Consider the following 27513-nt stretch of genomic DNA (forward strand, 5'->3'; position numbering starts at 1 on the left):
CCCGAGAGGGACCGGGTCTCCGGGAGCAAGGTAAGCACAGGCGTAGCACAGAGTAGCAGGCCGGAAGAGCAGGAGAAAGGGGTAAAACCCAGGGAGCCAAGAGAAGAGCAATCAGCCGAAGGGATTAGGTGAGGAGGGGAAACTCATGAATCTTAGGTTTCTGAAAACCCCTGTGGTAAAAGAAATTCACAACTGATCAGTTTAAGAATTTGCAGATTAAACAGGATGAGGGTACCAAAATTACCAATGGAGCCTCTGATGGAGGGAGGAAGAGAGAGATGCCAAGTATGTATCACACACAGTAAAGCATTCACGGTAGAATCTAGGTGGTGAGCATAGGAGCGTTGCTATAAACAACCCTGCCTTAGGTTTGAAAGTCTCATAATTTTGGGGTAAAAAGTACACCTATGAAACTCTCTACATGTGTTTTGTATGTTCACTAAACTGTAATAATAAAGAACATCTTAATAAAGAGTTAACACAAAAGAATTAGCAATAATGGGCAATGCTCACTTTTTTATGCCATTTAGGCCTTTGCTAGGAGCTCTGGTGGTACAGTAGTTAAAGCACTTGGCTGCTAATCAAAAGGTCAGCGGTTCGAACCCACCAGATGCTCCGTGGAAGAAAGATAAGGCAGTCTGCTTCTATAAAGATTTACAGCCTTGGAAACCCATGGGGCAATTCTACTCTGTTCTCTAGGGTCACCATGAGTCAGAACTGACTTGATAGCAGTGGGTTTGAGTTTTTTGGTTTTTTAAGGTCTTTGTTAGGGTCTTTGAAGATCAAACACTAAGATCTTTGAAGATCAAATACTATAGCCTTCAGTATGGATTAAAATAAAGAAAATAAAAATCCTCAGAGCTGCACCAATAAACAACATCATGATAAACAGAGAGAAGATTAAAGTTGGCAAGGATGTCATTTTCCTTGTATCTACAATCAACGTTCATGCAAGTAGCAGTCAAGAAATCAAACAACATAGTCCTTTGGGCAAATGTGCTGCAAAAGATCTCTTTTAAAATGTTAAAGAGCAAAGATGTCATTTTGAAGACTAACGTGAACCTGACTCAAGCCATGGTATTTTCAATGGCCTCATATGCATGCAAAAGTTGGGCAATGAATAAGGAAGACTTAAGAAGAATCGATGTATCTGAATTATGCTGTTGGTGAAGAATACTGAAAATACCATGGACTGCCAGTAGAACAAACAAATCTGTCCTGGATCAAGTGCAGCCAGAATGCTCCTTAGAAGCAAGGAGGGTGAGACTTCACCTCTTGCTGCCAGTCCTTGGAGAAGGATGATATCCTGCTTGGTAAAGTGGATGGTCACCAAACAGAGGAAGACCCTCAACAAGCTGGACTGACACAGTGGCTGCAGTGACGGGCTCCAGCACAGCAAGGATTGTGAGCACGATGCAGGACCAAGTGGTGTTTCGTTCTGTTGAACAGGGCTGCCATGTGTCAGAACTGACTCAGTAGCCCCTAACAACCACAAGGTCTTTGCTCAAGTGCCACCTATCAGAGAAGACTTCCCCAACCATTTTATCAAAAATAGCTGTCCTCCTCCACTTTTTATCCCTCTGAATGCTTTTATTTTTCTTCATGACATTTATAGCATATTGTATGTGTTTATTTGTTTATTACTCATCTCAAATGCAACCACGACTGTGGAGTCGGATCCAACTCATAGCAACCCCTCCTTGGGTTTCTGAGGCGATATCACTACGGAAGTAGATTGCCTAACCTTCCTTCCGAGGAGTGGCTGGTGGGTTTGAACCACCAGTCTTCTGGTTAGCAGTCAAGAGCCTTAGGCACATCATCTCATCCAACTAAAATATAAGCTCTAAAGGAAGAGGGATTCTTTGCCTTTTTTCACTGTTTTATCCCCAGGGCCCAAAACATTGCTTAGCACATAGCAAGTACTCAACGAAGACTTACTGAATAAATGAATGTCTAATTGTTTTCCATTTATTACACTTTGCTCAGAGGTGGTCATCGCTTTGGCTAAAGCTGGGATCCCTTTATACCTCCTGTTACTTTCACTGGCAGACCTCTTCCCTGTCCTTGTTCCTTTCTATCCTCTTTTCTACAGGCCATTCGATGCTCTCAAAGTTTTCACTTCTCTACCCATCGATTATCTCTATTCAACAACAACCCAGCGATTATCTCTATTGGTGCACCCACCCCTAATGGGAGCAGAATGATAACAATGGACAAGAATAAAAAAACTTGCATCTTGAGGATTCCTTGGGGCCAAGTAGCTGCAGGTAACAAAACTAAGGGAGTGTATAAAGCCAAGAGCCAAATGGAATGCAAGGACCCTCAGGGAGATGACTAACTGGAAAAGAGCCAGAGGCAAAGAGCAAGAGTCAGTACAAAGACAGAGACGCCTTCTGCGCGGCCAAGTGATGAGCAAGGACGGGTACTGACATGATGGAGCGCAGGAGGGACAGCAGCACACTCCAGAGAGCAAAATAAATGACAGAGCCATGACGTGGAAGAATGAGCTCTTCTTCCCTCCCCGACCCTTGCTAGCATGTAGGAGGCTGAACTTTGAGGCTGCAGGTTGATGGGAATAGTGAGGACCTGGGTGGGATGATGGCCAGAGGCAGCGGAAAAGTGCCTACACAGACCACCACCCCGGAAACAGGAGAAGGCCAGAGCAGTGGGGGGGGGGGGGGGGGGGCGGTGAGGGACGAGGGAAGCACAGGAACAGATAACCAGGCTGCCCGTGATGACTAGCAAGACGATAACCAGGAGCTGACCCTCTTCCTAACTGGAAGGGTTACTGCCAGGCCCTAACCTTCCACCTCCCCAGGGAGTGGCTTTGAGGGCACACTGATGAGACAGCATAATTCACTCCTACCTCTGTGCGATACAGTGAAGGAGGAGTAAAGAGATTAAAAGGAGATGGAAGGAAAGAAGACCCAAAGCTGAGAAGGTACAAATGTGGGCGCCCTCTCATATTCCTAACCTTTCCATTACTAGACTCTAGTCTGAAGCTGCTGCAGTTGTGCCGTGTGCAAGAATGTACAGACAAGCAGCTATGGTGACAAACATTAATACACTTTGGGTAACTAGTCAAAAATCTGGTAGGAATGTTTTTCTGTGTGCATTTTTACCACAATAATAATTTTTTTTTTTTTTTTTTAAAGCCTGGGAAACACAGATGCTGCTGTTGGGTACAAAAAAACCTAAAGTGAGGAAGAAAAGAAAAAATGAATAGCATATTGGGCATCAAGAAGGCGTTAGAAACTATGCCGACAAAGATGCAATCCTAAAGCCATAGGAAGGATAGGAAAGCCAAGGGAAATATACTGTGATCTCTTCTTGTAACACAGTAAGAAATTATACTCATGATTACTCTATTATATAAGCCCAAAGCAAGACATCTATAAACAAAAAGTGAAAGCAAAAAACAAATGGGCTAATTCAAAGAGTTAACTGACTAACTAACATGGATAAAACACAAGAGTTAGTCTTGATTTTGTATTTAGAAGGTTGTAGAAAGTTGCACGAAATCTATATATTAAAATAATTAACTAAATGGAATACTGCTTGGGAGAACAAGTAACAAACTCATTACCTAAATCAAAAGTTGGCATACTTTTCTGCAGAGACTATGGTGGGCAGACTTCTAATCTCCAATGATCCTCGTCTCCTTTCTTCATCACCTTGTGTAATTCCCTCCCTCGAGTGTGGGCTGAGAGCAGTGCTGGTTCAGTGGTACAATTCTCACCTTCCACACCGGGGAGCCAGGTTCAATTTCTGGCCAGTGCGTCTCATGTGCAGCCACCACCCGTCTGCAGTGGAGGCCTCAGTGGAGCTTCCAGACTAAGACAATGAGGAAGAAAAGCCTGGCAACCTGTTTCTGAAAATCAGCCACTGACCAGCCTCTGGCTCACAAGAGCCTGGTCCCACAGAGCATGGGGTGGCCATGCATTGGGGTCCAACTCAATGGCAGCTAACAACAAGCGTGGGCTTAACTAGTTACCTGCTTATAGCCCATATTATAAAGATGATGTCACTTCCACAATGAGGTTATAACGCATGAGACTTCCATCTTGACAGCAGATTCTCTCTGCTGCTTTCTCAGCTTACACACTGAGGAAGCAAGCTGACATGGTGGAGAGGTCCAACGTGTAGTCTTCAGCCATCTACCGACACAGAAATGAGGCCCTCAGTTCAACGGCCCAAGAGGAGTGGAATACTGTCAACTTGGAAGCGGACTCTTTCCCAATCAAGCCTGACATAACCAGAGCCCAGCCAACACCTTGCTTGAAGTCTGTTAAGAGATGGTGAAGTAGAGGACCACCTAAGCTGTGCCTGGATTCTTGATCCACAGAAACTGTATAATATGTTGTTTTAAGCTATTAATTTCGGAGATAATTTGTTACACAATACAGGGCCAGGCAGTAAATATTTCAGGCTTTGCAAGCTATATGGCCCCTGAGGCAACTATTCAATTCTGCTATCACAGTACAAAAAGAGCCAGAGACAATATGTAAATGAATAAGCAGGGTTTGTCCTAAGAAAACTTTATTTATGAACACTGACATTGGAAATTCATACGATTTTCACATGTTATGAAATGTTATCCTTCTTTTGACATTTTCTTTCCCAACCATTTAAAAATGCAAAAACTATTCTTACCGTATGGGCCATCTAAAAACAGGCAGCAGAATGGATTTGGCCTGCAGGCCGTACTCTGCCAACCCTTGATCTAAAAAGTACTAACTAGAGCTCTTTTTAATGGCCATATTTTGCTAACACTGAGACCTGAATTTATATAACACTATGCTGTAGTAATATAATGAAACAAATTAACAAAGCACCTTTTATTGATGGATAATAACCATCCCTTGGCTAATATTTTCCACATTTCAAGGGCAGAGAAAATGAGACATAGCAACAAGCCTGTTAGGGATGATGTTACAGATGCCCCCAAACCTCGACACCCTCATTCCAGGTGAGGGTATATGCAATTATCCAGTTCATGGAGGGAGAGCCCCAGGCGAGCGAAGGGCTCCTTCTTGGAGGGTGGACAGCGCAGCTGAGGGGGGTTCCGCTGACTCGAGGGATACCTTCCCATGCAGTAGCCACACACACCCTGAAAGACAATTCTACCCAGAAAGGTAAAGGAAGACACACAAGAAAAGCACATGCTATATACATACACCTGCCACTCCTCAGAAGGAAGGCGGGCGATCTACTTCCGTAGTGATACTGCCTTGGAAACCCAGGGAGGGGTCGCTATGAGTCGGGTCTGACTTGACGGCACATAACAACAACCAACAACACATACATACAAGAAGTAAAAGTCACATACCAACTCACAGGAAATCTGGAGAAAAATCATTCAAATCTATCAGGCTGGCCATTTCATATTTGTCCAAATGGTACCAAGATGTAAGGAATCTAGAAATGATGTCATTTGAACAGCTAAAGGAACTAGAAAAGCTTATCTCACTAAAGATATCTTCAAACAACTGAAGCGATGTCTGGATGAAATAACAGAATTATTCAATGTTTTTTGGAAGACAGGACTAGCACTAATATGCAGAGATTAGAGGAGGCTAATTTCAGCACATTTTAAGGGGGAAAAACTCTCTAACAGCTAAAATTGTTAAATAACAGGATGGTTGTTGTTGTTGTTGTTGTTAGGTGCCGTCAAGTCATCTCCGACTCACAGCGACCCTACGCACAGCAGAACGAAACACTGCCCAGTCCTGTGCCAGCCTCACGATCCTTGCTCTACTTGAGCCCATCATTTCTGCCACTGTGTCTATCCATCTTGTTGAGAGCCTTCCCCTTCTTCGTCAACCATCCACCTTACCAAGCATGACATCCTTCTCCAGGGAATGGTCCCTTCTGACAACATGACCAAAGTAGGTGAGATGAAGTCTGGCCATTCTTGCTTCCAAGGAGCATTCTGGCTGCACTTCCTCCAGCACAGATTTGTTAGTCCTTTTAGCAGACCATGGTACTCTTAGCATTCTTCTCCAGCACCACAACTCAAAAGCACCAACTCTTCTTCGGTCTTCCTTCTTCATTGTCCAGCTCTCACATGCTCAGAGGTGACTGAAAACACCACGGCTTGGGTTCGGCGCACCTTAGTCTTCAAGGAGACATCTTTGCTCATCAGCACTTGAAAAAGGTCTTTTGCAGCAGATTTGCCCAATGTGATACGCTGTCTGATGTCTTGACTGCTGCTTCCATTGGCGTTGACTGTAGAACCAAGTAATATGAAATCCCTGACAACTTCACTCCTTCCTCCATCTACCATGAAGCTGTTTATTGCACCAGTTGTGAAGATTTTTGCTTTCTTTATGTTGAGGTGTATGGACTTCCTTGCAAATACCTTACACAACAATGCCACCCTTCCATGGATGGTATTCTAGTAAAAAGGAGATGATGACTATCAGGGGTACTGATAAAGAGGTTCCTCCACTGGCCAGAGAGTTGGACACTGAGGTTTCCTTCTCATTCTAAGTTCTTATCACATACTGAAATTTGATGTTCAGGAACAAATGTTGCTCTGCTTTTAGGCTATCTGCAGACAAGAGGGAAGCAGATAACTTGGAGGACACATTATTTTGAACCATTTTAAATAAAAAATATAGCAATTTTGCAGAGTTCAGAGAAGATCATAGTCATTAAGGAACTGAAGCATTCAATGATTAGAAAAAGCCTTGGCTAATTAACTAAGACAGGTGGGGTGAAGATAATGATACATTTACCTGAATGGTGCATATTTTAAGAAAAACAGCTTATGAAAGCTTTTATACCAGGAAAGAATCAGAATGATTATCTTGAAAAGAAAAAGTAAAGAAGGCAAACTCAGTTATTATACTGTTTGTAAATTACAGTTGCAAATATGGAATCACAGGTTAACACCAAGCTTTAAACAAAATTATTAACAACACACCTAGGGGATAACTGATTAAAGAGAGAAAAATTCTATTTAAGTTGTTGAAAAACATATTTGCTCTATTTTTAAGATTTCAGACCTCTGATTCAGGCTCTCTAAAGAGAAAATAAGTCTGTTTAAATTTTTGAAAAATTCATTTGCTCTAGTTGAAGATTTCAGACAATCTGATTCAGGCTCTTTCCTTTTCTGAAACCAGAATGTCAACCGATTGATCTAACGGCAATAAAAGCAAAGTCCAGTTAACCATCACTTGGTCCAGAATGCTCCCACCATCGTAACAAACGCTGCTCCTCCGTGGGTGGGGCCAGGGTGGAAAGGAAGATGACAAAACGAGGACCGCCCGTGTGTGTGGACTGAGAAAGAGGGAGACCGGTTCAGAGGGACCACCACTCAGTGTGGTCAAGCTAAGGGCGCTCTTTCCACCGTCACCAAGGCACATAGGGCCTTGACAATGAAACCAGAGTCTTGAGACTGTGTTCAAGGTTTCCTATCATTCTCAGTCATTTTCACACAAAACATTAAATGTAAGAAAAGTAGTATTTAGAATTGTTCATAGCAGTAGTGACTTAATCACCTGTGATTTAAAAAAGGCGTACTCCTAATCACTTAACTCTGCTGTTAAGTGAAATGGAATAATGAGAAATCATGTACTTCTGACACTGTCCTGGAAAAGGTACATTTCAAAAATTTTACTGAAGAACATTTGTGTACAATTTGACAGTTCTGACATGCACACTCACCTGTGAAGCCATTATCGCAATCAAGATAATTAATACACTCATCCCTTCCAAAATCTCCGCCTGCACTTTGTAATCTCTCTCCCACTCTAGTCCCCAGGCAAGCGCTGATTTGCTTCCATACACGACAGATCGGTTTGCATTGTCTGGAGTCAGAATCATACCGCATGCGCTCCATACTGCTTGGCTACTTTCACTCAGTGTTATTATCTTGAGGTTCACCCACACTGTTGTGTGCATCAACAGGTCATTCCTTTTTTATTGCTAAGTAGTATTCCAGTTGTATGGATAAACTCCATTTGTTTAACCATTCACTCGCTGACATAACATCTGGTTTATTTCTGGTATTTGGTTATTACAAATAAGGCTGCTATGAACATTTGTGTGCAAGCTTTTGTACAGACATACGTTTTCACTTCTCTTGGTAAATACCAAGGAATGAAATGGATTGATCATATGGTCAAAAAAAAAACAAAAAAAAACCAAACTCACTGCCATCAAGTTGATTCTAACTGATAGAGACTCCTCCTTGGTTTCCGAGGTGGTTATCTCTATGGAAGTAGAATGCCCAGTCTTCCTTCCAAGGAATGGCTGGTGGGTTTGAACCACCAGCCTTCTGGTTAGCAAATGCCTTAGGCACTACACGACCAGAGCTCCTGATCATGTGGTAGGTGATCTTTAATTTTTAAGAAACTACCTGTTTTCCCAAATGATAAACTATTTGACATTCTTCCAGGCACGGATGGGAACTTTAGTTCCTCTACATCCTGATCAGCACTCGGTCTGCTCAGTCTGTTTTTGGCCAAGGGTGTGCAATGGAACACCACTGTGGTTTTCATTTCCATTTTTCAAATGACTAATGATGTTGGTTATCTTCTTGTGTACCTGTTTGCCGCCCATAGACACTCTTTGGTGAATGTCTGTTTAAATCTTTTGATCATTAAAAGAACCTGGGCTGCTGATTTTCTTTTGTTTTGTTTCCTTCATAAAACGTGTGCACCCTCTAGCCGGTGGCTCACCCTCCCTTCTGATCCACCCTGGTAACCATCAGAGAATACCTCTGCACCCACCCTGGTGACCATCAGAGAATACTTCTTCTCTCGTGAAACCCTTTTCGTGCCTCTTTGCAATAGTGTCTCACACAATATTTGTCCTGTTGTGATTGACTTCACTCAGCATAACGGACTCCAAACTCATCCACACTGTGTCTCACAGATCCATCACTGTTCTTGCACAGTGCGTAGTATTCCACTGTGTGTCTGTACCACAATTTGTTGGCTCATTCCTCCGCTCATAGGCATTCAGGTTGTTTCCATCTTTTTGCTATTGTAATAGTGCTGCGATGAACAAGGGTGTGCATATATTAGTGTCACAGCTCTTCAATCTTTTGATTATTTAAAAAACTGAGCTGTTTTCTTTCTTAAGCTTTGAAGATTCTTTATAGATTCTGGATACAACTTCTTTATCAGATACATGATTTGTAATTTTAACCCCATCTGTGGCTTATCTTCTTATTCTCTTAACAGCATCTTTTGAAGAGTGGAAATACTTTTGTGAAGTCCAATTTATCAGTATTTTCTTTAATGGATTGTGCTTTTTGTATTATATGTAAGAAATCAAACCCTAACCCTAAGGCACAAAGGTTTTCCTTTATGTTTTCTTCCAAAAGTTTTGCATTTAGGACCATGAACCATTTTGAGTTAATTATTTTATATGATGCAAAGCATGCACTGAAGTTCTTTTTTTTTTTTTTTTTTTGAATATGGCTGTACAATGGTTCTAACACCATTTGTTGAAAACACTATCCTTTCTCCACCAAATTGTCTTTGCACTTTTGTTGAAAATTAGTTGAGTCTCTATGTGTGGTTCAATTTCGGGCTTTATTCCATCGATCATTTGTCTATCTTCATACCAACGTTACACTGTCTTAATTACCGTAGCTATAATAAATGTGAAGGAGCTCTGGTGGTGTAGTGGTTAAGGCATTTGGCTACTAATGAAAAGGTCAGTGGTTCAAACCCACCAGCTGCTCCACAGAAGAAAGATGAGTCAGTCTGCTTCTGTAAAGACTTACAGCCTTGGAAACTCAATGGGGGTCACTGTGAGTTGGAATCAATTAGATGGCATCGAGTTTGGTTTTTTGTTTACAGTAAGTCTATAAATTATAAAATGCTAACAATCTTGAAATCAATTTTGTTTTATTTTTTCAAAGCTGTTTTTGACTATTCTAAACCCACCAGCCACTCCTCAGAACGAAGGCTGGGCAATCTACTTCCATAGTGATACTGCCTCAGAAACCCAAGGAGGGGTCTCTATGAGTCGGGTCCGACTGGACGGCACTAACAACAAACAACACCAAAGTTCTTTATATTTCCTTATGAATTTTAGATTCAAGTTGTCAATTTCTACCAAAAAACTTCATAAAACTTGTTGGGATTGTTACTATGCTGAATCTATGGATCAATTTGGAGAGCAACAGCATCTTAACTTCATTGAGTAGTTTCTTTACGTGCAGGCATTTCTCACACTCAACTTTAACACCCTTCTGCAAATCTCTGGGCTGCTCTCTCTGGGCTGCTCTGGCTACTCCATCTCCTCAACTCTGCCTGGGTCCCCCTCCCTGCCACACATTAACATATATGGAAACTTACTACATATATATCATTTTACACAGCCTGGAAGTTCTTTCTCAGGGCGGGAAGCTGAGTGAATCACATGGCTCACTGCCTTAGTTTTCCACCTCTCAGTGATCACTGTCCTTCATTACCTGATGTCCAATGTCTTCAAAACTGTTGTTTCATACATTTTACCCATTTTTAAAATTTTCCAGGCATGAGGGTAAATCTAGTCCCTGTTACTCCATCGTAAAAGTGGAAGTTCTAATTTTAATTTTAATATCAAAAATATTCTCAAAGTTATAAACTTCAAGTAAAAACGGCAAAAACATAATAACTAGTATAATTAGCATAATGCTTCACCACTGTTCTCTTTTTGGTCCATTAACTCATTTCATTCCACAAATATTTACTGAATTCCATGTAGTAAGTACTGTGCTAGGACCTGGATATTTAAAGCTGAGGATCAAAGCCAGACAGGCCCCTGCTCTCACAGAGCTTACAATCTAGTGGAGCAGACAGATGTTAACCAAATAACTATAAATAAAAATATAAGCTTGCAATGGTGGTTAACTGCTAAGAAGGAAAGGAACTGAATAATACTATGACAACTTCTACCGGTGTGACTTTGTGGTATTGGTTTTTGTTGAGTATATATCCAGGAGTTGAAAAGGATCACTCTGTTCATGTTAAAGTTACCAAGAAATTACATTATGAATATAGTGGGGAAAAGTTTCTACAACACCATCAAATAAAATTGAAACAGATTAACATGGAAACTTACTACATATATATCATTTTATCTATCCTTGTTAACAAAATTTTTTTCCCCCCATGAGCCTAGTTGTAGCAATTTGATCAGCCTCCTGGGAGAACAGCTCATGACTCTGTTACCGCTCACCTAGATATCTCAGCCTGGGAATTCTTCTCTCCATCAACGGTGAAAGGAGACGCTCCAGTTAGCAACTCATACATCAGGACACCTAAACTCCACCAGTCAACTGCCTACAAAATAACAGTAAGTTCAAGTGATAGAATTATCAACTAAAATGTATTTTACAAGAAAGAAAAAGATGAAAGAATAAAGCGATATACTTGGAAAATATTTTAACAGATAGAGGACAGACAGATTTTGTACATAGCTCTCTGCCCAAGGAGTATTCAATTAGCATATGTAAAAAAGACATTTAGGGACAAATATCAGAGTACCCTTATCACAGAATTTAAACACAGGGAAGTCAATCAAGGGACTTAAAGGGTTTTATTTTCTAAACTACTACTGATTTTACTTTGGTTAACTATTTTTCTAATTTTTTAAATAAATTCTTTACATTTTACCTAAGTCAAGTCTTTGGATTTGTAAGTGGGAAAAATCTTTTTAAAAGTGTCAAACAGTATTTTTAATAATTATTCCATTTCAATGAATCTTAGGGAATTCCTTAAAATTAAATTTCTCAGAAGAACAAAACTAGAAAAAAAAAAAGTTCCAAAAGGTGCTATTCTTTTATAACCACTTAAATCAGTTCCTCTTATGGAATCTATCACAGAAACCCACGTCTTCATTGGTGGGAAGCATGAAAAGATTTAAAATAACATAAAATAAAATGTATTCTAAACTGCAAACCAATTTACCAATGCAACTAACACCTGGATTGAGAGCACAGCAAATTATAGATGGTTTAAAGGATCTGGATACATTAAAAGTTACTTCTGTAATTAAGCAAATCAAGATTTCAATAATTGTCAAATACACTAGCTTAGGTGGAGTCACTTTGGTTTAAAGTTTTGAGAGATGATGCAGAACCAATGAGTCCAGAGCCACTTTAAAGTAAACGTGCAACACCGACATGGAACAGGAACCGGCAGACTGGAATCCCGAGAGGTAGCATATTTAATGCATGCTCCCTTAGTGCCAGGCCCAAGTGTGCAATACATCAACACTTACATTATCTCATTTACAAAGGTGCCCTGGTGGAGCAACGGCTGAAGCATTCAACTGCTTATTGAAAGGTCAGAGGTCAGAACTCATCGGTCACTTGGCAGGAGAGAAGACCTGGTAATCTGCTCCCATAAGAATTAGAAAACCCTACAGGGTGGTCAGGAGTACTGGTAGCGTAGTGCCTAAGGCATCTGACTGCTAACCAGAAGGCTGGCAGTTCAAACCCACCAGCCGCTCCTCAGAAGGAAAGTTGGGCCATCTACTTCCGTAGTGATACTGCCTCAGAAACCCAAGGAGGGGTTGCTATGAGTCGGGTCTGACTCGACGGCACGTAACAACAACACGGGGTGGTTCAACTCTGTCCTATGTGGTCAGTACAAGTCAGAATCAACTTGACGCCACGCATACAGCAACAACAATCTCATGTAATTAACTCAAAGCTGTCAGCGGCTTCTATGTACGGGAAAGAACATTGACTGACAAACTCTACCTGGATCTCAGGCATGCAGAAATTCTAGGAGTAATACAAGGCTTTCGTATTTAAAAATTGCTTCTATTAAATTTTAGCAGGTAATTGTCAGATTGTAGTAGTTATAAATTCCTACCAAATTCCTCCACAGCTTTAAAGAATACCACGATGCAGATTAATAGAGCAATTCAACCCTTCTACTTATACATGCAAGGAGCCGTGGGGGCACAGTGGTTAAAGCCCTCAGCCACTAACGGAAAGGTTGGCAAATCAAACTTTGAACCCACCAGCTACTCCACCAGAGAAAGATGGGGCACTTTGTCTCCATAAAGATTTACAGCCTTGGAAACCCTGTGGGGCACTTCTGCTCTGCTCTATAGGGTTGATAGGAGGCAGAATCAACGTGATGGCAGTGGGGGTTATGGATGCCATTTCATTGCCCTTTGAGCCAGCCTGCTCAGCACATTTTGCCGTGCGATTTGAAATTAGGCTCTTAACCCGATGCAGGCGAACCATCAGATTTTCAGCCATGGGTTTGAAACTAATGCTACACAGACTTGAAGAGGCTTTGGAGTACATGTCAGTCGCCAGGAAGGGCACCAATGACTCTCCACAGCCAGCTATTTGGGCTGCGACGGCACATAACAACAAATACGTGGGATTATGGAAAGGGGTGAAGGAGAGGGGAGGAGGAAGAGCAAACATTCCTTATTTGGAGAAAGTTATTAATAAAGCAGAAGTGTTAAGAAAAAACTGAGCAAATCTGTACCCTTTAATAACGGAAGGAAAAAAAGGAATGTGCCCTAGATTTCCTACCAGAATCACTCAGCTTCTCCCGCAGCCTTGGCTTTGCACAGGCAAGGAAAAGTGGGGAGGAAAAAAGGGGAAAATTTTAGAGGGCCATAAAAACAAACGTAGACTACTTTGAATAGATTATTTTTTTCTTCCAAGGATTGTTACTATGGTCATTTTTGGTAAAGAAACAGTCAACAATGTTTGTAATATTTCTTACAAAGTTTAAGGCAGAAATTGGGAATATGAGTGACCCCTTTCCATATGCTTGCTCAGTGACACCCCGGAAAGCAAACAGCAGCTAAACGGAGGATGTATGACACGTTTCTGTGTTGCTGTTGTTGGCTGCTGGCGAGTTGATTCTCATTCATGGTGACCCCATTTGTACAGAGCAGAACGGCTTCACGGGGTTTCCAAGTCTGTGCGCTTTTGGAAGCAGATCTCTAGGTGTGTCTTCTGAGGAGCCTCTGGTGGATTCAAACTGCCAACCTCCCAGCTAATAATCCAGCACTTAATCATTTGTGCCAACCAAGAACTCCTATGTTTTCTAGCAGAAATCAATAATCTTTATTAATAAGCACCGTCCAAAATCATTCATCCTGATGCAGATGGGAACAATGTGCACAGTTTACGCACTCAGTGACACCTCTGTAATGTAAATGGCACAAGTGTGTCCTAAAACACCAAGGTCCCGTGCAATAGAAAAAGAATGATTATTTTTTAATGGAGTTACAATTGGTACTTGGCTCAAGATACAGGCTTTTTTTAATGGAAATAAAATAAAAATTATTTGAAGAATCAGTGAAGTTGAACAAGAGGGTTACTTACTCTATAAAGCAAATAAAAATTCTCACCAATAAAACCTTAAAAAAGAAAATCTAGAATTTGCTAATCTTTCTCATTATCTTTTCCACCAAAACTCTATATATTCTAATGTGTCCAAGTATACAAAGCAAAGGGGAAAAAAGTGGACATAAGACAGCCAACACCCGAAAGAGGGTGCTGTTGAGGAGACAATGTACCTAAGTTAGTAACTAGGATTATCACCATCCATCTAATGGAGACAGATAAAGAAGCCTCAAAAATAGAACATACCTTGTCATGTCCTGAATCTCCCCCTCGGACAATATCTGGTGCCATGTATTCAATAGTTCCACAAAAGGAATATGCTCTTTCAGCCTTAAGCAAACAACAACAAAAAAAGGTGACTTGATTTCAAGCTAGTACGATAAGTGACAAAAGAAGAAAGTAAATAATATCAGTCAGTGCTTGGGATACACGAAGTACTGGTAGAATCTACTGACGGGTCTCTTCTCACCAGGACAGACCTTATGTCCACAGTGTGAGTCTGGGGTAAATGGCCTGTAAAGAAGCCTTCTCTTCTGATGCCTGAACCCCCCCCCCCATTCATCCTTCCTGCCCTTAATTTTTTGGTTTGTCAAAAATTAATATACATAATCTAAATATAGCAATTGGTATGTCAACTGTTGGGTTTTTTAATCATTTTTTTTTTTAAATGCAAATGTCCTGGCAGGGTAACAAGGCCTCTATAACATTTTAGCATGAATTACTTTATTTCCATACATGCATGATTGGGAAAACACTGGAAAACTTGAAGGAGAAAGGAAGCTTGATTGCTAAGAAGGGGGAATAGGGAAACAAAAGATTTTTTTTTAAAAAGTATAAACATATTTTTTTCTACCTTATTTCTTGCCCAAGTTTGGAAATGCCAGTGGTATGCTTAAACACAACTAACAAAACAGTCTTTTAAAAAAAGACTGTCTCTTAAAAACAGCGGATTCTCTTTTGTACCAGTTAAAAAATCAAAAGGGCTAATTTAATATACTTGGTCTGAAAGTTAATTAAGGAAACCCCTAAAATACACTAAGTTTTGAAATGATCAATTGTGTCATATCACTCAATCCTACATAATAAAACCAAACCAAGCCAAACCAAACTTACTGCCGTCAAGTCAGATCCAACTCATAGCACCCCCTCCTTGGGTTCCCAAGGAGGTATCACTACGGAAGTATTTGCCCAACCTTCCTTCAGAGGAGTGGCTGGAGGGTTTGAACCACCAGCCTTCTGGTTAGCAGTCAGATGCCTTAGGCACTATGCCACCCGAGCTCCCATCTCACATAATAATATGGAGTAAATATCTAAGTTGTTACACAGATATATCAAATAGGGGGAAAAAAGAATTCTTTAATAATAAACATGCAATGCTAAATCTGCGACTTTTAAAAGGAGTTTTGTATCATTAAAATATTTCATATAACTACTTCGGTGGAAACTTTCCAATGCACACCTTCCTCTTTTTCCATTGGCAAGGTTTCAAGAAAATTCAGCACTCCTTTCATTTATAAATTTTAAACATAAAGAACACTGCTCTAGCACCAGTCTGGAAGTGGTAGAAATCCCTCACTTCACTGGCTCAAACTTAAGCCCACAGATGCAACGGACACAAAGAATATATTTTAACATGCTGCATATGCTTGAAACTAAAAAGAAAGAATCCATTTATGCATGAATCTACAGGAAATTTTTTTTTGTTACTTGTTAGAGTAATTTAATAAATAGCTAATATAAACTATACATCAAATGCCATTATCTTTTTGTATCATCATTTCAGCAACCAAATGCTAATTGTGTGGCAAACTACTGGAAAAGTTAATGCTTAAATAAAATAGATTTAATGCCAATCTATGTACAAAGGATTGGATAATTTTTAACATTTTGTCAGACATGCTTAGGCAAAAAAAAAATGTGTATAAGGAAGCATTCATCTGTTCACTGAATCACTAAAAATGAAATCTTTCAACAATTTTTTTAAAACCCCACAATTCTTAAAACTAAACAGTGTTCTTAGTTACTATGGTATTCATGGTGTCATAGCCTTTTTTCGGACATAAAGTAAAAAGCATTGCTTAGCTGAGATAAAGAAACATACAAAATTTATCTAACTCACAGTATCTGTCATTTGATCTAAACTTAAAAACCTTTTAAACATTTTTTAAAACATCACTCCTCACTTACTGGCTTTCATTACCTGACAGTTTGCATTTACAATAGTAAATAGTAAAAAAAAACGACTATGCGACTATTTTGTGCACTAATGGTGCACGTTTGGCAGCAATGAATGCTGAAGTGTGAAGACAGAGTACCACTGGCTGCGATGGTTAAGGTTGTGTGCCAACTTGGCTGGCCGTAATTCTCAGTGGTTTGGTAGTTATGTAATGAGGTAGTTATGTAATAATGACTGCCTAAAAATAATTCTCTAAATGGTTTGTGAGTAAAAAGATGAGTTTTTGAGTTATTCTCTAAATTCTTGTAAATTAGAAAACAAATTTCAATTTTCACTTTTGATCATAGGCAGCTCCATGTCATATATCATTCTGAAGTTATGCAGATTTCCTTATCGGTATGAGACATAATTAAAATTTCTAAACTGAAAATGTGGAATCTCTTCTCCAAAACACTAGATACTCATAGGTTCAGTGTAAAAGGTATTAAATATAGATCTTCTTGATTAGTGCCAGAAAGGTTTGGAGGTCACCACCACTTACCATGTTTTACTTTATATGACAATGAGAATAATGTACTATATTTCTTTACTGTCTGACTTAGAATAAACTCAGAACAAAATTAAGTGCTCAAGAACATCTTCACCTTCTCCATGGGATTTTTGAGCTCTTTTATTTTAAGGAGCTCTGGTGGTACAGTGCCTAAGGCATTTTACTGTGAACCAGAAGGCTGGTGGTTCAAATCCACCAGCTGCTTCACGGAAGGAAGATGAGGCAATCTACTTCCATAAAGTCTTGTAAACCTAATGGGAGTTGCTATGAGTTGGAATCAACTCAATGGCAGTGGGTTTTGTTTTGTTTTGTTTTTTAATTTATTTTACCTTCTCTGTGTGATTGTTTTTGACTCAGCATATTCCCTCTTTTTTAGGGAAAGTAGGTTGTTTTGGTTGTTAGGTGCTGCAGAGTTGGCACTAACTCATAGCGACCCTATGTACAAAGAACAAAACACTGCCTGGTCCTGTGCCAACCTCAAAATCCTTGCTATACCTGAGCATGGTTGTAGCTACTGTGTCAATCCATCTCATTGAGGGCCTTCCTCTTTTTTGTTGACCCTCCACTTTACCAAGCATGAAACCCTTCTCCAGGATATGGTCCCTTCTGACAACATGACCAGATAAGATGAAGTCTGGCTATTCTTGCTTCCAAATAACATTCTGGCTGAACTTTGTCCAGGACAGATTTGTTAGTTCTTCTGGTATTCCACGGTACTTTCAATATTCTTCGCCAGCACTACAACTCAAAAGCACCAACTCTTCTTTGGTCTTCCTTATTCAGTGTCTAGCTCCCACATGCATATGAGGTGATTGAAAATACCATGGCTTGGGTCAGATACACCTTACTCTTCAAAGAGACATCTTTGCTCTTTAGCACTTTAAAGAGGTCATTTGCAGCAGATTTGTCCGGTGTAATATGTAGTCTGATGTCTTGACTGCTGTTTCCATGGGTGCTAATTGTGGAACCAAGTAATAAGAAATCTTTTGACAACTTCAATCTTTTTTCCATTTAACATGATGTTGTTTATTGGTCCAGTTGTAACGATTTTCGTTTTCTTTATGGTGAGGTGTTATCCATACTGTAGACTAGTCTTTAATCTTCATCAATAAGTGCTTCAAGTCATCCTCACTTTCAGCAAGCAGCTGTGTTGTCTGCATATCTCAGGTTACAAATGAGTCTTCCTCCAATCTTGATGCCATATTCTTCTTCATATAGTCCAGCTTCTATGATTATTTGCTCAGCATATAGATTGAATAAGTATGGTAAAAGGATACAACCTTGACACACTCCCTGATTTTAAACCGTGCAGTGTCTCCTTGTTCTGTTTGAATAACAGCCTCCTGGTCTTTGTACAGGGTCCTCACAAGTACAAATAAATGTTCTGGAATTCTCATTCTTCTCAATGCTATCCATAGTATGTTATGATCCACACAATCATACGTTTTTGCTTAGTCAATAAAACACAAGCAAACACCTTTCTGGCATTCTTTGCTTTCAGCCAAGATCCACCTGACATCAGGAATGATATCCCTCATTCTATGTCCTCTTCTGAATCCAGCTTGCATTTCTGGAAGTTCTCTGTCAATATACTGCCGCAACTGTTTTTTAATTATTTTCAGCAAAATTTTACTTGAGTGTTATAGTAATGATACTGTTCAATAATTTCCATATTCTGTGGGATCACCTGTCTTTGGAATGGGTACAAATATGGATCTCTTCAGTCAGCTGGCCAGGTAGCTGTCTTCCAAATTTCTTGGCATAGACAAGTGAATGCCTCCAGGGCGGCATCCGTTTGTTGAAATACCTCAATTGGTATTCCGTCAATTCCTGGAGCCTTGTTGTTTAACAAATTCCCCTAGTGAAGCTTCCAGTTCTTCCTTCAGTATCAGTGGTTCTTGATCATATGCCACCTCCTGAAATGGATGAACATCAACCAGTTCTTTTTGGTACAGTGACTCTGTGTATTCCTTCCATCTTCCTTTGACATTTCCTGCATCATTCAATGTTTTGCCCACAGAATCTTTCAATATTGAAACTCGAGGCTTGAATTTTTTCTTCAGTTCAGCTTGAGAAATGCCGAAAGTGTTCTTCCCTTTTGGTTTTCTACTCTAGGTCTTTGCACATTTCATTATAATAACTGGCTCTGTCTTCTCCTGCTTCTAGGGTAAGGGTTGCTATCAGGTGCTGTTGAGCCGTCTCTGACACATCGCAACCCTACATACAGCAGAAAGAAACACTGCCCAGTCCTGCACCAGCCTCATAATTCTTGCTGTACCTGAGCCCATCGCTGTAGCCACTGTGTCAATCCATCTCGTTGAGGGCCTTCCCCTTTTTCATTGACCCTCCACTTTACCGACCATGATATCCTTCTCCAGGGCAGAAGTAAGAGGGAGAGACCCAAGGCAGGAAGCAGCAGCTAGGGAAAGTAGGTAGTGTTTATGAAAAAATTAATAATTATTTAGCAAATAGTTATTACTGAATAATTTATAATTATTTGATAGAAATTCTAGGAGATTGAAAAGCTACAAGCTTAAGTATCACTGAAGAAGGACTGTCAACAAAGACAAAGTATTTCTCTGCTCGTTTAGAAACATGGCCATCTTAGTTCTTTCAATTTGGTATTTGTTTCCTCTTCCTCTAACCCAGGGGAGGCGTTACTCCCTCTGGGTTCTACCCTTTACTGTCACACTCTCGCTTTCCAAAGAGTTTATCTTTTGCTTTAAAAAATATCCCCAATTTTAAATTCTAAATTTATATATGCCTAGGGAGATAGAAGCAGACAGACTAGTAAAGTATGACAGAGAAAAGGAAAGGACACAAATTCATTTTTCCCCATAAAAAAAATTCCAAAGCATCTCTATTGGGGTTGGGAAAATTTCAAGGTACAATTTTGTTAACTATGGTGTTAAAAGCTTAAGTTAAATACAGCAAAGTCTATTATAGGAGCTCAGGTAGCATAGTGCTTAAGGCACTTGACTGTTAACCAGAAGGCTGGCGGTTCAAATCCACCAGTCACTTCTTGGAAGGAAGGTTGGGCAATCACCTTCCGTAGTGATACTGCCTCGGCAACCCAAGGAGGGGTCTCTATGAGTCGGGTCCGACTCAATGGCACATAACAACAAAGTCTATTAAATTATGGTACATTGTTCAAAATACCTGTAAAGTAATATTTTTTCTCAAGGAGATAGGGAATAAACCTATTTAACATTTAAGTTCATACTATTTCATCAGCAACATTAGTTACTATTCAAGTAACCACAGAGTTAAAAGGTTATGAATGAGAATCTATTTGAATATGAAAATAGCAAAAGCAGCATGTATACATCATCCTGGTGGATGAGGGATCAGCTGTTTAAAAAGATTCCACTATGCCTTAGAGAGAAGGAACAGATAATAATGAACACAAAACTGGTTGCCTCCTAAGTAAGAATTCCAAATAAGAAATCAATAACTAAACTATTGTTTTTCCCTCAGTAAACAACTATCTGATTAAATTTTTACGAGTCTTTATTTGCTAATGTTTTGTTCTGATCTCACCTGCTGTGACAGATGAACTTATGAGTTAAATATAAAAATAACCAGTGAAAAGCCAGGCTTTTTTCCATCCTTCATTTGGAAAGACTCTTAGTTTTAGAAAATCTCCCCACCACAAATATCTAGAAATGCATGATTTAAAAAAGAAGAATGAAAACAGAACATCCCACAATCTTGGGGACACAACCTCCCAAGGGCAGTGAGCTTGGTGGGTTTTTTGTTTTTGGTTGAGGGAGAGTGAACTTCCCAGAAGAATACTTTGTGCTGTCCCAAGTGCATAATTTTAACAATCAGCCAATTTACTACACCATAACTGTATTCCAACAAATCTGAAAACCTAGAAGAAATGGACAGATTTCCAGAAACACACTACCTACCTAAACCAACACAGAACAAGACAGAAAATTTAAACAAACACAAAATAGAGCAAGATATTAAACAGATCATAAAATAACTACCGAGAACAACAACAACAAAAAGTCTTAGCCCACAGGGCTTCACTGGTGAATTCTACCAAACATTCAGAGAAAAGCTGACACCAATTCTACTCAAACTATTCCAGAATATAAAAAAGGAGAGAATACTCCTGAGTTCATTTTATGAAACTTGTCCTTGATACCAAAGCCAGGCAAAGATACCACTTAAAAAGAAAATTATGCATCAATATCCCTCATTGGGAGCTGTGGTGGAGTACTGGCTAAACCATTTGACTGCTAACCAGAAGGTTGGAGGTTCAAACCCACCAGTCACTCCTCGGAAGGAAGATTTGGCAATGTACTTCTGTAGAGATAGCACCTCAGAAACCCAAGGAGGGGGTCGCTATGAATAGGAAATGACTTGACAGCAGTGAGTTTGGTTTTTTGGTTTTATCCCTCATTAATATAGATGTAAAAATTCTCAAAAAAAAAATGTTAGCCAACAGAATCCAACAATGTATCAAAAAATAATACATCATGACCAAGTGCAATTCACACCAGGTAGGCAAGGCTGGTTCAATATTAGAAAAGCAATCAACAACATAAATAACACAAAGGAAAAGAGCCACATGATCACATCAATTGATACAGAAAAGGCATCTGACAATATTCAACACCCATTCCTGATAAAAACGCTGAACAAATTAGGAATAGAAGGGAAATTCCTCAACATGATTAAAGGCATATATACAAAACCAATGGCCAATATTATTTTCAATGGGGACACACTGAATGTATTCTCCTTACAAATGGGTACCAGGCAGGATAGCCTTTTTATCACCACTCCTATGCAATATTGTATTGGAAGTCCTACAGAGCAATAAACTAGAAAGGAAAGAAAAGGCATCTAAATTGGTGAAGAGGTAAAACAATCTCCATGTGCAGGTAATATGATCTTATGCACAGAAAATCCAAAAGATTCAGTAAGAAATTACTGGAATTATTTGGAAGTCTCAGCAAAGTGGCAAGGTACAAGATCAACATACAGAAATCAGATTTCTTCACAGTAATGAAGAAAACTCTGAAAAAGAAAGCAGGGCAGCAATACCATTTACAACAACAAACAACAACACCAAACCAAACTCACCGCCTTCCAGTCTATTTCAACTCACAGTGACTCCTTGGGTTTCCTAGGCAGCATCTCTACGGAAGTAGATTGCCTAGTCTTCCTTCTGAGGAGTGGCTGGTGGGTTTGAACTGCCAGTGTTCTGGTTAGCAGTCAAATGCCTTAGGCACTATGCCACTAGAGCTACTACCCTTAAAATGAAGAACTTATGAATAAATCTAACCAGAGACACAAAAGAGCTATATATACAAAGAAAACATGGTTTTTGTTGTTAGGTGCCACTGACTCAGCTGCAACTCACAACAACCCCATGTACAACAGAATGAAACACGCCCAGTCCTGCACCATTTTCAACATTGTTACCATGCTTGGGCCCATTGTGGCAGCAAGGGAGTCAACCCATCTCATTGAGGGTCCTCCCCTTTTTCACTGACACTCCACTTTACCAGGCATGATGTTCTTCTCCAGGGACAGGTCCCTCCTGATAACATGACCAAAGTATGAGAGACAAAGTCAGGTCATTCTCGCTTTTAAGGAAGATTCTAGCTGTACTTCTTCCAAGACATATTTGTTCATCTGGCAGTCCATGGTATATCCAATATCCTCTGTCAACAGCACAATTCAAACACATCAATTCTTCTGTGGTCTCTCATATTCAATGTCTAGCATTCACACGCATATGAAGCCATTGAAAGGACAATGGCTTGGGTAAGGCCCACCTTAGTCTTCAAAGTGACAATCTTTGCTCTTTAAACTTTAAAGAGATCTTCTGCGGCAGATTTGCCTAATGCTATACATCACAGGATTACTTAACTGCTGCTTTCATGGACACTGACTGTGGATCCAATTAAAATGAAATCTTTGACAACTTCCATCTTTTTTCCATTTATCATGATGTTGTTTATTGGTTCCGTTGTAAGGATTTTTGTTTTATCTTGAGGTATAATCTCAACTGAAGGCTTTGGTTTTCATCAGTAAGTGCTTCAAGTCTTCTTCACTTTCAGTAAACTTTCACTAAAAGCTTGTGTTTTATGCATATTGCAGACTGTTAACGAAGCTTCCTCCAATCCTGATGCAACGTTCATATTAATATAGCCAGCTTCTCAGAATATTTCCTCAGCATACACATTGAATAAGTATGGTGAAAGGATACAATCCTGACACACATCTTTCCTCATTTCAAATTGTACAGTATCTCTTTGTTCTGTTTCAATGATTGCCTCTTGTCTATGTGCAGGTTCTCCATGAACACAATTAAGTGTTCTGGAATTCTCATTCTTCACAGTGTTATCCATAATTTGTTATGATATACACAGTCCAAGCTTTTGCACAGTCAATAAAACATAGGTAACATCTTTCTGGTATTCTTTGTTTTTAGCCAAGATCCATCTGACATAGCAATGATATTCCTCATTCCACATGCTCTTCCGAATTTGCCTTGAATTTCTGGCAGTTCTCTGTTGAGGGACTGCTGCAGCCGTTTTTGAACCATTTCCAACAAAATTTTACTTGTATATGAGCTTTGGTAGCGTAGTGCCTAAGCCACTTGACTGCTAACCAGAAGGCTGGAGGTTCAAACCCACCAGCCACTCCTCAAAAGGAAGGTTGGGCAATCTACTTCTGTAGTGATACCGCCTTGGAAACCCAAGGAGGGGTCACTATGAGTCGGGTCCGACTCGACAGCACATAACAACACCACAATATTTTAATGATATTGTTTGAGAATTTCCATATATTGTTGTATTATCTTTCTTTGGAATGGGCACAAATAAGGATCTCTTCCAGCTGGATGGCTAGGCAGCTGTCCTCCTAATTTCTTGGCATAGACAAGTATTTCCAGTGCATCTGTTTGTTGAAAAATCTCAGTGGGTTTACTGTCAATTCCTGGAGCCTTGTTTTTCGCCAATTCCTTCAGTTCAGCTTGGACTCCTTCCTTTAATACCATCAGTTCCTGATCATATGCTACCTCCTGAAATGGCCAAACATCAACCAACTCTTTTTGGTACAGTGTCTCTGTGCATTCCTTCTATCTTTTTTTTTTTTTTTTTTGATGTTTCCTGCATCATTCAATATTTTGCCCATAGAATCCTTCAATATTGCAACTCCAGGCTTGAATTTTTTTCTTCAGTTCTTTCAGCTTGAGAAATGCTGAGGGTGTTCTTCCCTTTTGATTTTATATCTCCAGATCTTTGCACATTTCATTATACTTTGTCTTTTTGAGCTGCCCTTTGAAATCTTCTGTTCAAATTTTTTATTTCATCAATTCTTCTATACTCTTTGGCTTCTCTCCATTCAAGAGCAAGTTTCAGCATCTCTTCTGACACCCATTTTGCTATTTCCTTCCTTCCCTTTTTAATGACCTTTTGAATTCATGTATGATGTTCTTGATGTCATCCCACAACTCATTCGATCTTCAGTCATTGCTGCTCAATGTGTCAAAGCTATTCTTCAGATGGGATATACTCAAGGTCATATTTTGGCTCTTGTGGACTTGTTTTAATTTTCTTCAACTTCAATTTAAACTTGAATATGTGCATATGACAGTCTGTTCCATAGGCAGCCCCTGGCCTTGTTCTGACTGATGATATTGAACTTCTCCATTGTCTCTTTCCACAGATGTAGTCAACTTGATTCTTATATATTAAACTGTCAAGGTCCATGTGTATACTCACCATCTATGTCGTTGAAAAAATGTATTTGCAATGAGTAAACTGTTGTTCTTTCAAAATTCTACCAAGTCATCTCTGGCACCAAGGCTGTATTTTCCAACTATCAATGCTGCTTCTTTGTTTCCAATTTTTGCATTCCAATAACCAGTAATTATCATTGCATCTTAATTGTGTGTTTGGTCAATTTTAGACTGATAAAGTCAAAGTCTTCAATTTCTTCATTTTTGGCTTCAGTGGTTGGTGCACAGATTTGTATAATAGTGGTATTAATTGGTCTTCCTTGTAGGTGTATGGATATTACCCTATCATTGATAGCACTATACTTCAGGATAGATCTTGAAATTATCTTGATGATGAACGTGATACTATTTGGGAATTTTTCATTCCTGGCATAGTAGACCAAAGAAAACTAAAAAACACTATTACAAGAAACCAAAAGAGACAATGTAAAGAATATACCATTCTCATGGATGGAAGACTTAACATCATAAAAATGTCAACAGAATTCAAAGCGATCTACAGATAAAATGCAATCCAGATCCAGATTTCATAATCTTTTTTTTTTTTTTTAAAGAGATGGGGGGAAAAAATCACTAATATTATATAGAAAGGAAAGAGACATTGGATAAGTAAAGCACTACTAAAGAAGAACAAAGTAGGAGGCCTCACACTCTTTAATCTCAAAACCTACTACACAGCCATGGTTGTTAAAACAACCTGGTATGGTACAATGACAGAAACAAAGACCAAAGAACAGAATTGAGAACCCAGAAGTAAATCTATTCACATGGGCATCTAATCTTTGACAAAGGGCCAAAACCCATTACATGGGGAACAGTGGTCTGTTTAATAAATAGTGCTAGCAAAACTGGATATCCATTTGCAGAAAAATGAAACAGAACCCATATCTCACATCATATACAGAAAGAAACTCAAGTTGGATCAAAGACCTGAACAGAAAACTTAAGACCACAGAGACCATCAAAGAAAAAATAGAGACAAAATTAGGGGTCCAAATTCATGGCATAAATACACTATCAAACGTGACTAAAATGCACAAACACCAGAAGACAAAATAGATGGCTGGGGCTTTCTAAAAATTAGACACTTATGTGTATCAAAAGCGTTCATTCAAAGAGTAAAAAGAGAACCCACAGGGAAAATATTTTTGGCAATGACACATTAGATAAGATACTAATGTCTAAAACGTGCAGAAAACTTCAACACCTTAACAACAAAAAGCCAAATAATCCAATTTAAAAATGAGCAGAGGGCATGAACAGACACTTCACCAATGAAGACATTCACGCAGCTAACAAACATATGAAGAAATGCTTACGATCATTAGCCATTAGAGACTTGCAAATCAAAACAAAAATGACATAGCATCTCACCCCAGCACTAAAATCAAAGTTCCAAAAAACAGAGAGAACACTCAGATACTGCTGGTGGGACTGTAAAATGGTGCAACCACCAAGGAAAACGGTATGGTGCCTCCTTAAAATGTTGGAAATAAAAGTATCATATCATCCAGCAATTCTAATATTAGATATCTATCCCAGAGAAAAAAGAGCTGTACATGAACAGATATATGCACAGTCATGTTTAGCGCAGCACTATTCATAACAGCAAAAAGATGGAAACAATCTAAATGCCCATCAGTGGATGAATAGATCAATAAACTGCAGTACATACACATAATGGAATACTATGCAATGTTAAAGAACAGTGATGAATTTGTGAAACATCTCACAATATGGATGAACCTGGAGGACATTAAGCTAAGCGAAATTAGTTGATCACAAAAGGACATATACTGTATGAGAGCACTACTGTAAAAAGTTAAGAAAATGGTTTTACACAATAATAAACATTCTTTGATGGTTACCAGGGGTGGGAGGGAAGGGGAGTGCTTAAAGCCAGGGAGGCAGGCATAATGCCTTGTGCCGTGGCTGCACTGAGAAAGTGGAGATGAGTATTTATAGGTCTCAGTAACCCAAAAACTATAGGTTAACACCCTTTCAGGCCAGAAGATAAGGCCCTCAGCTCCAACTACGTGGCACTGAAATTATCCCTCTAGTGCAAACCTTGGAACCTATGAAAGCTGAACCCTCAGTGAACATGAAGCCTAGAAAATAAATCCACCCAATACCACAGGTTTGTTTCTGCCTGGATCTAATGTAAAAAAACAAATAAATGAATGTTCTCCTATGAAATCAAATCCCCAGACTTGTGCCTCTTGTAGACTTGGGGTCTGAATTTCGACGGCAAATAACAACAACAACAACAACATGGTATGGGAAAGTGGGAAATGTGTTCCAACATAGAGACACCCTGGGGTTCATGACAGAACCAGAGACATGTGTTACATCTCAGATACCTAGGATTCTCACAGACAATGCCCTGAAACCTCAAAATTATTTTTCAAAAAATGAACTTACCAAATAAATGAATTGGACTGAGTAGACACAACAAACAGAAGAATTAGTTGTAATATCAAATCAACAATTTGTAAGTGATCAGAAAGTATGTAGTAAAAGATGAAAGGCATAAAAGAAAAATAAGCACAAAAATATATATAATTTTAAAAAATTATATATAACAAAAATATAACTTTTTTTTTTTTAATTAGGATTTGGGTGAAGATTTACAGAGTAAATTCACTTTTCATACAGCAGTTCACATACACTTTGTCTCATGTCATTGA

The 27513-nt window shown here is 39.3% G+C and overlaps 1 protein-coding gene across 1 annotated transcript in view; it reads right to left on the minus strand.

The window, feature by feature from the left end:
- The window catches only part of RPS6KA5 (ribosomal protein S6 kinase A5), a 263424-nt gene that overhangs the window by 36124 nt on the left and 199787 nt on the right, over positions 1-27513 (minus strand). The window contains exons 6-7 of the mRNA XM_007944489.1: positions 14579-14662; positions 11185-11288 (exon numbers count right to left, since the gene is read on the minus strand). Of these exons, the coding sequence (XP_007942680.1) occupies positions 11185-11288; positions 14579-14662 (188 nt within the window). The remainder of the gene's footprint in view (positions 1-11184; positions 11289-14578; positions 14663-27513) is intronic.

The sequence above is a fragment of the Orycteropus afer genome, unplaced genomic scaffold (assembly GCF_000298275.1).
Source record: "Orycteropus afer afer isolate SDZICR_OR568_19922 unplaced genomic scaffold, OryAfe1.0 scaffold00127, whole genome shotgun sequence".
NCBI lineage: Eukaryota > Metazoa > Chordata > Mammalia > Tubulidentata > Orycteropodidae > Orycteropus > Orycteropus afer.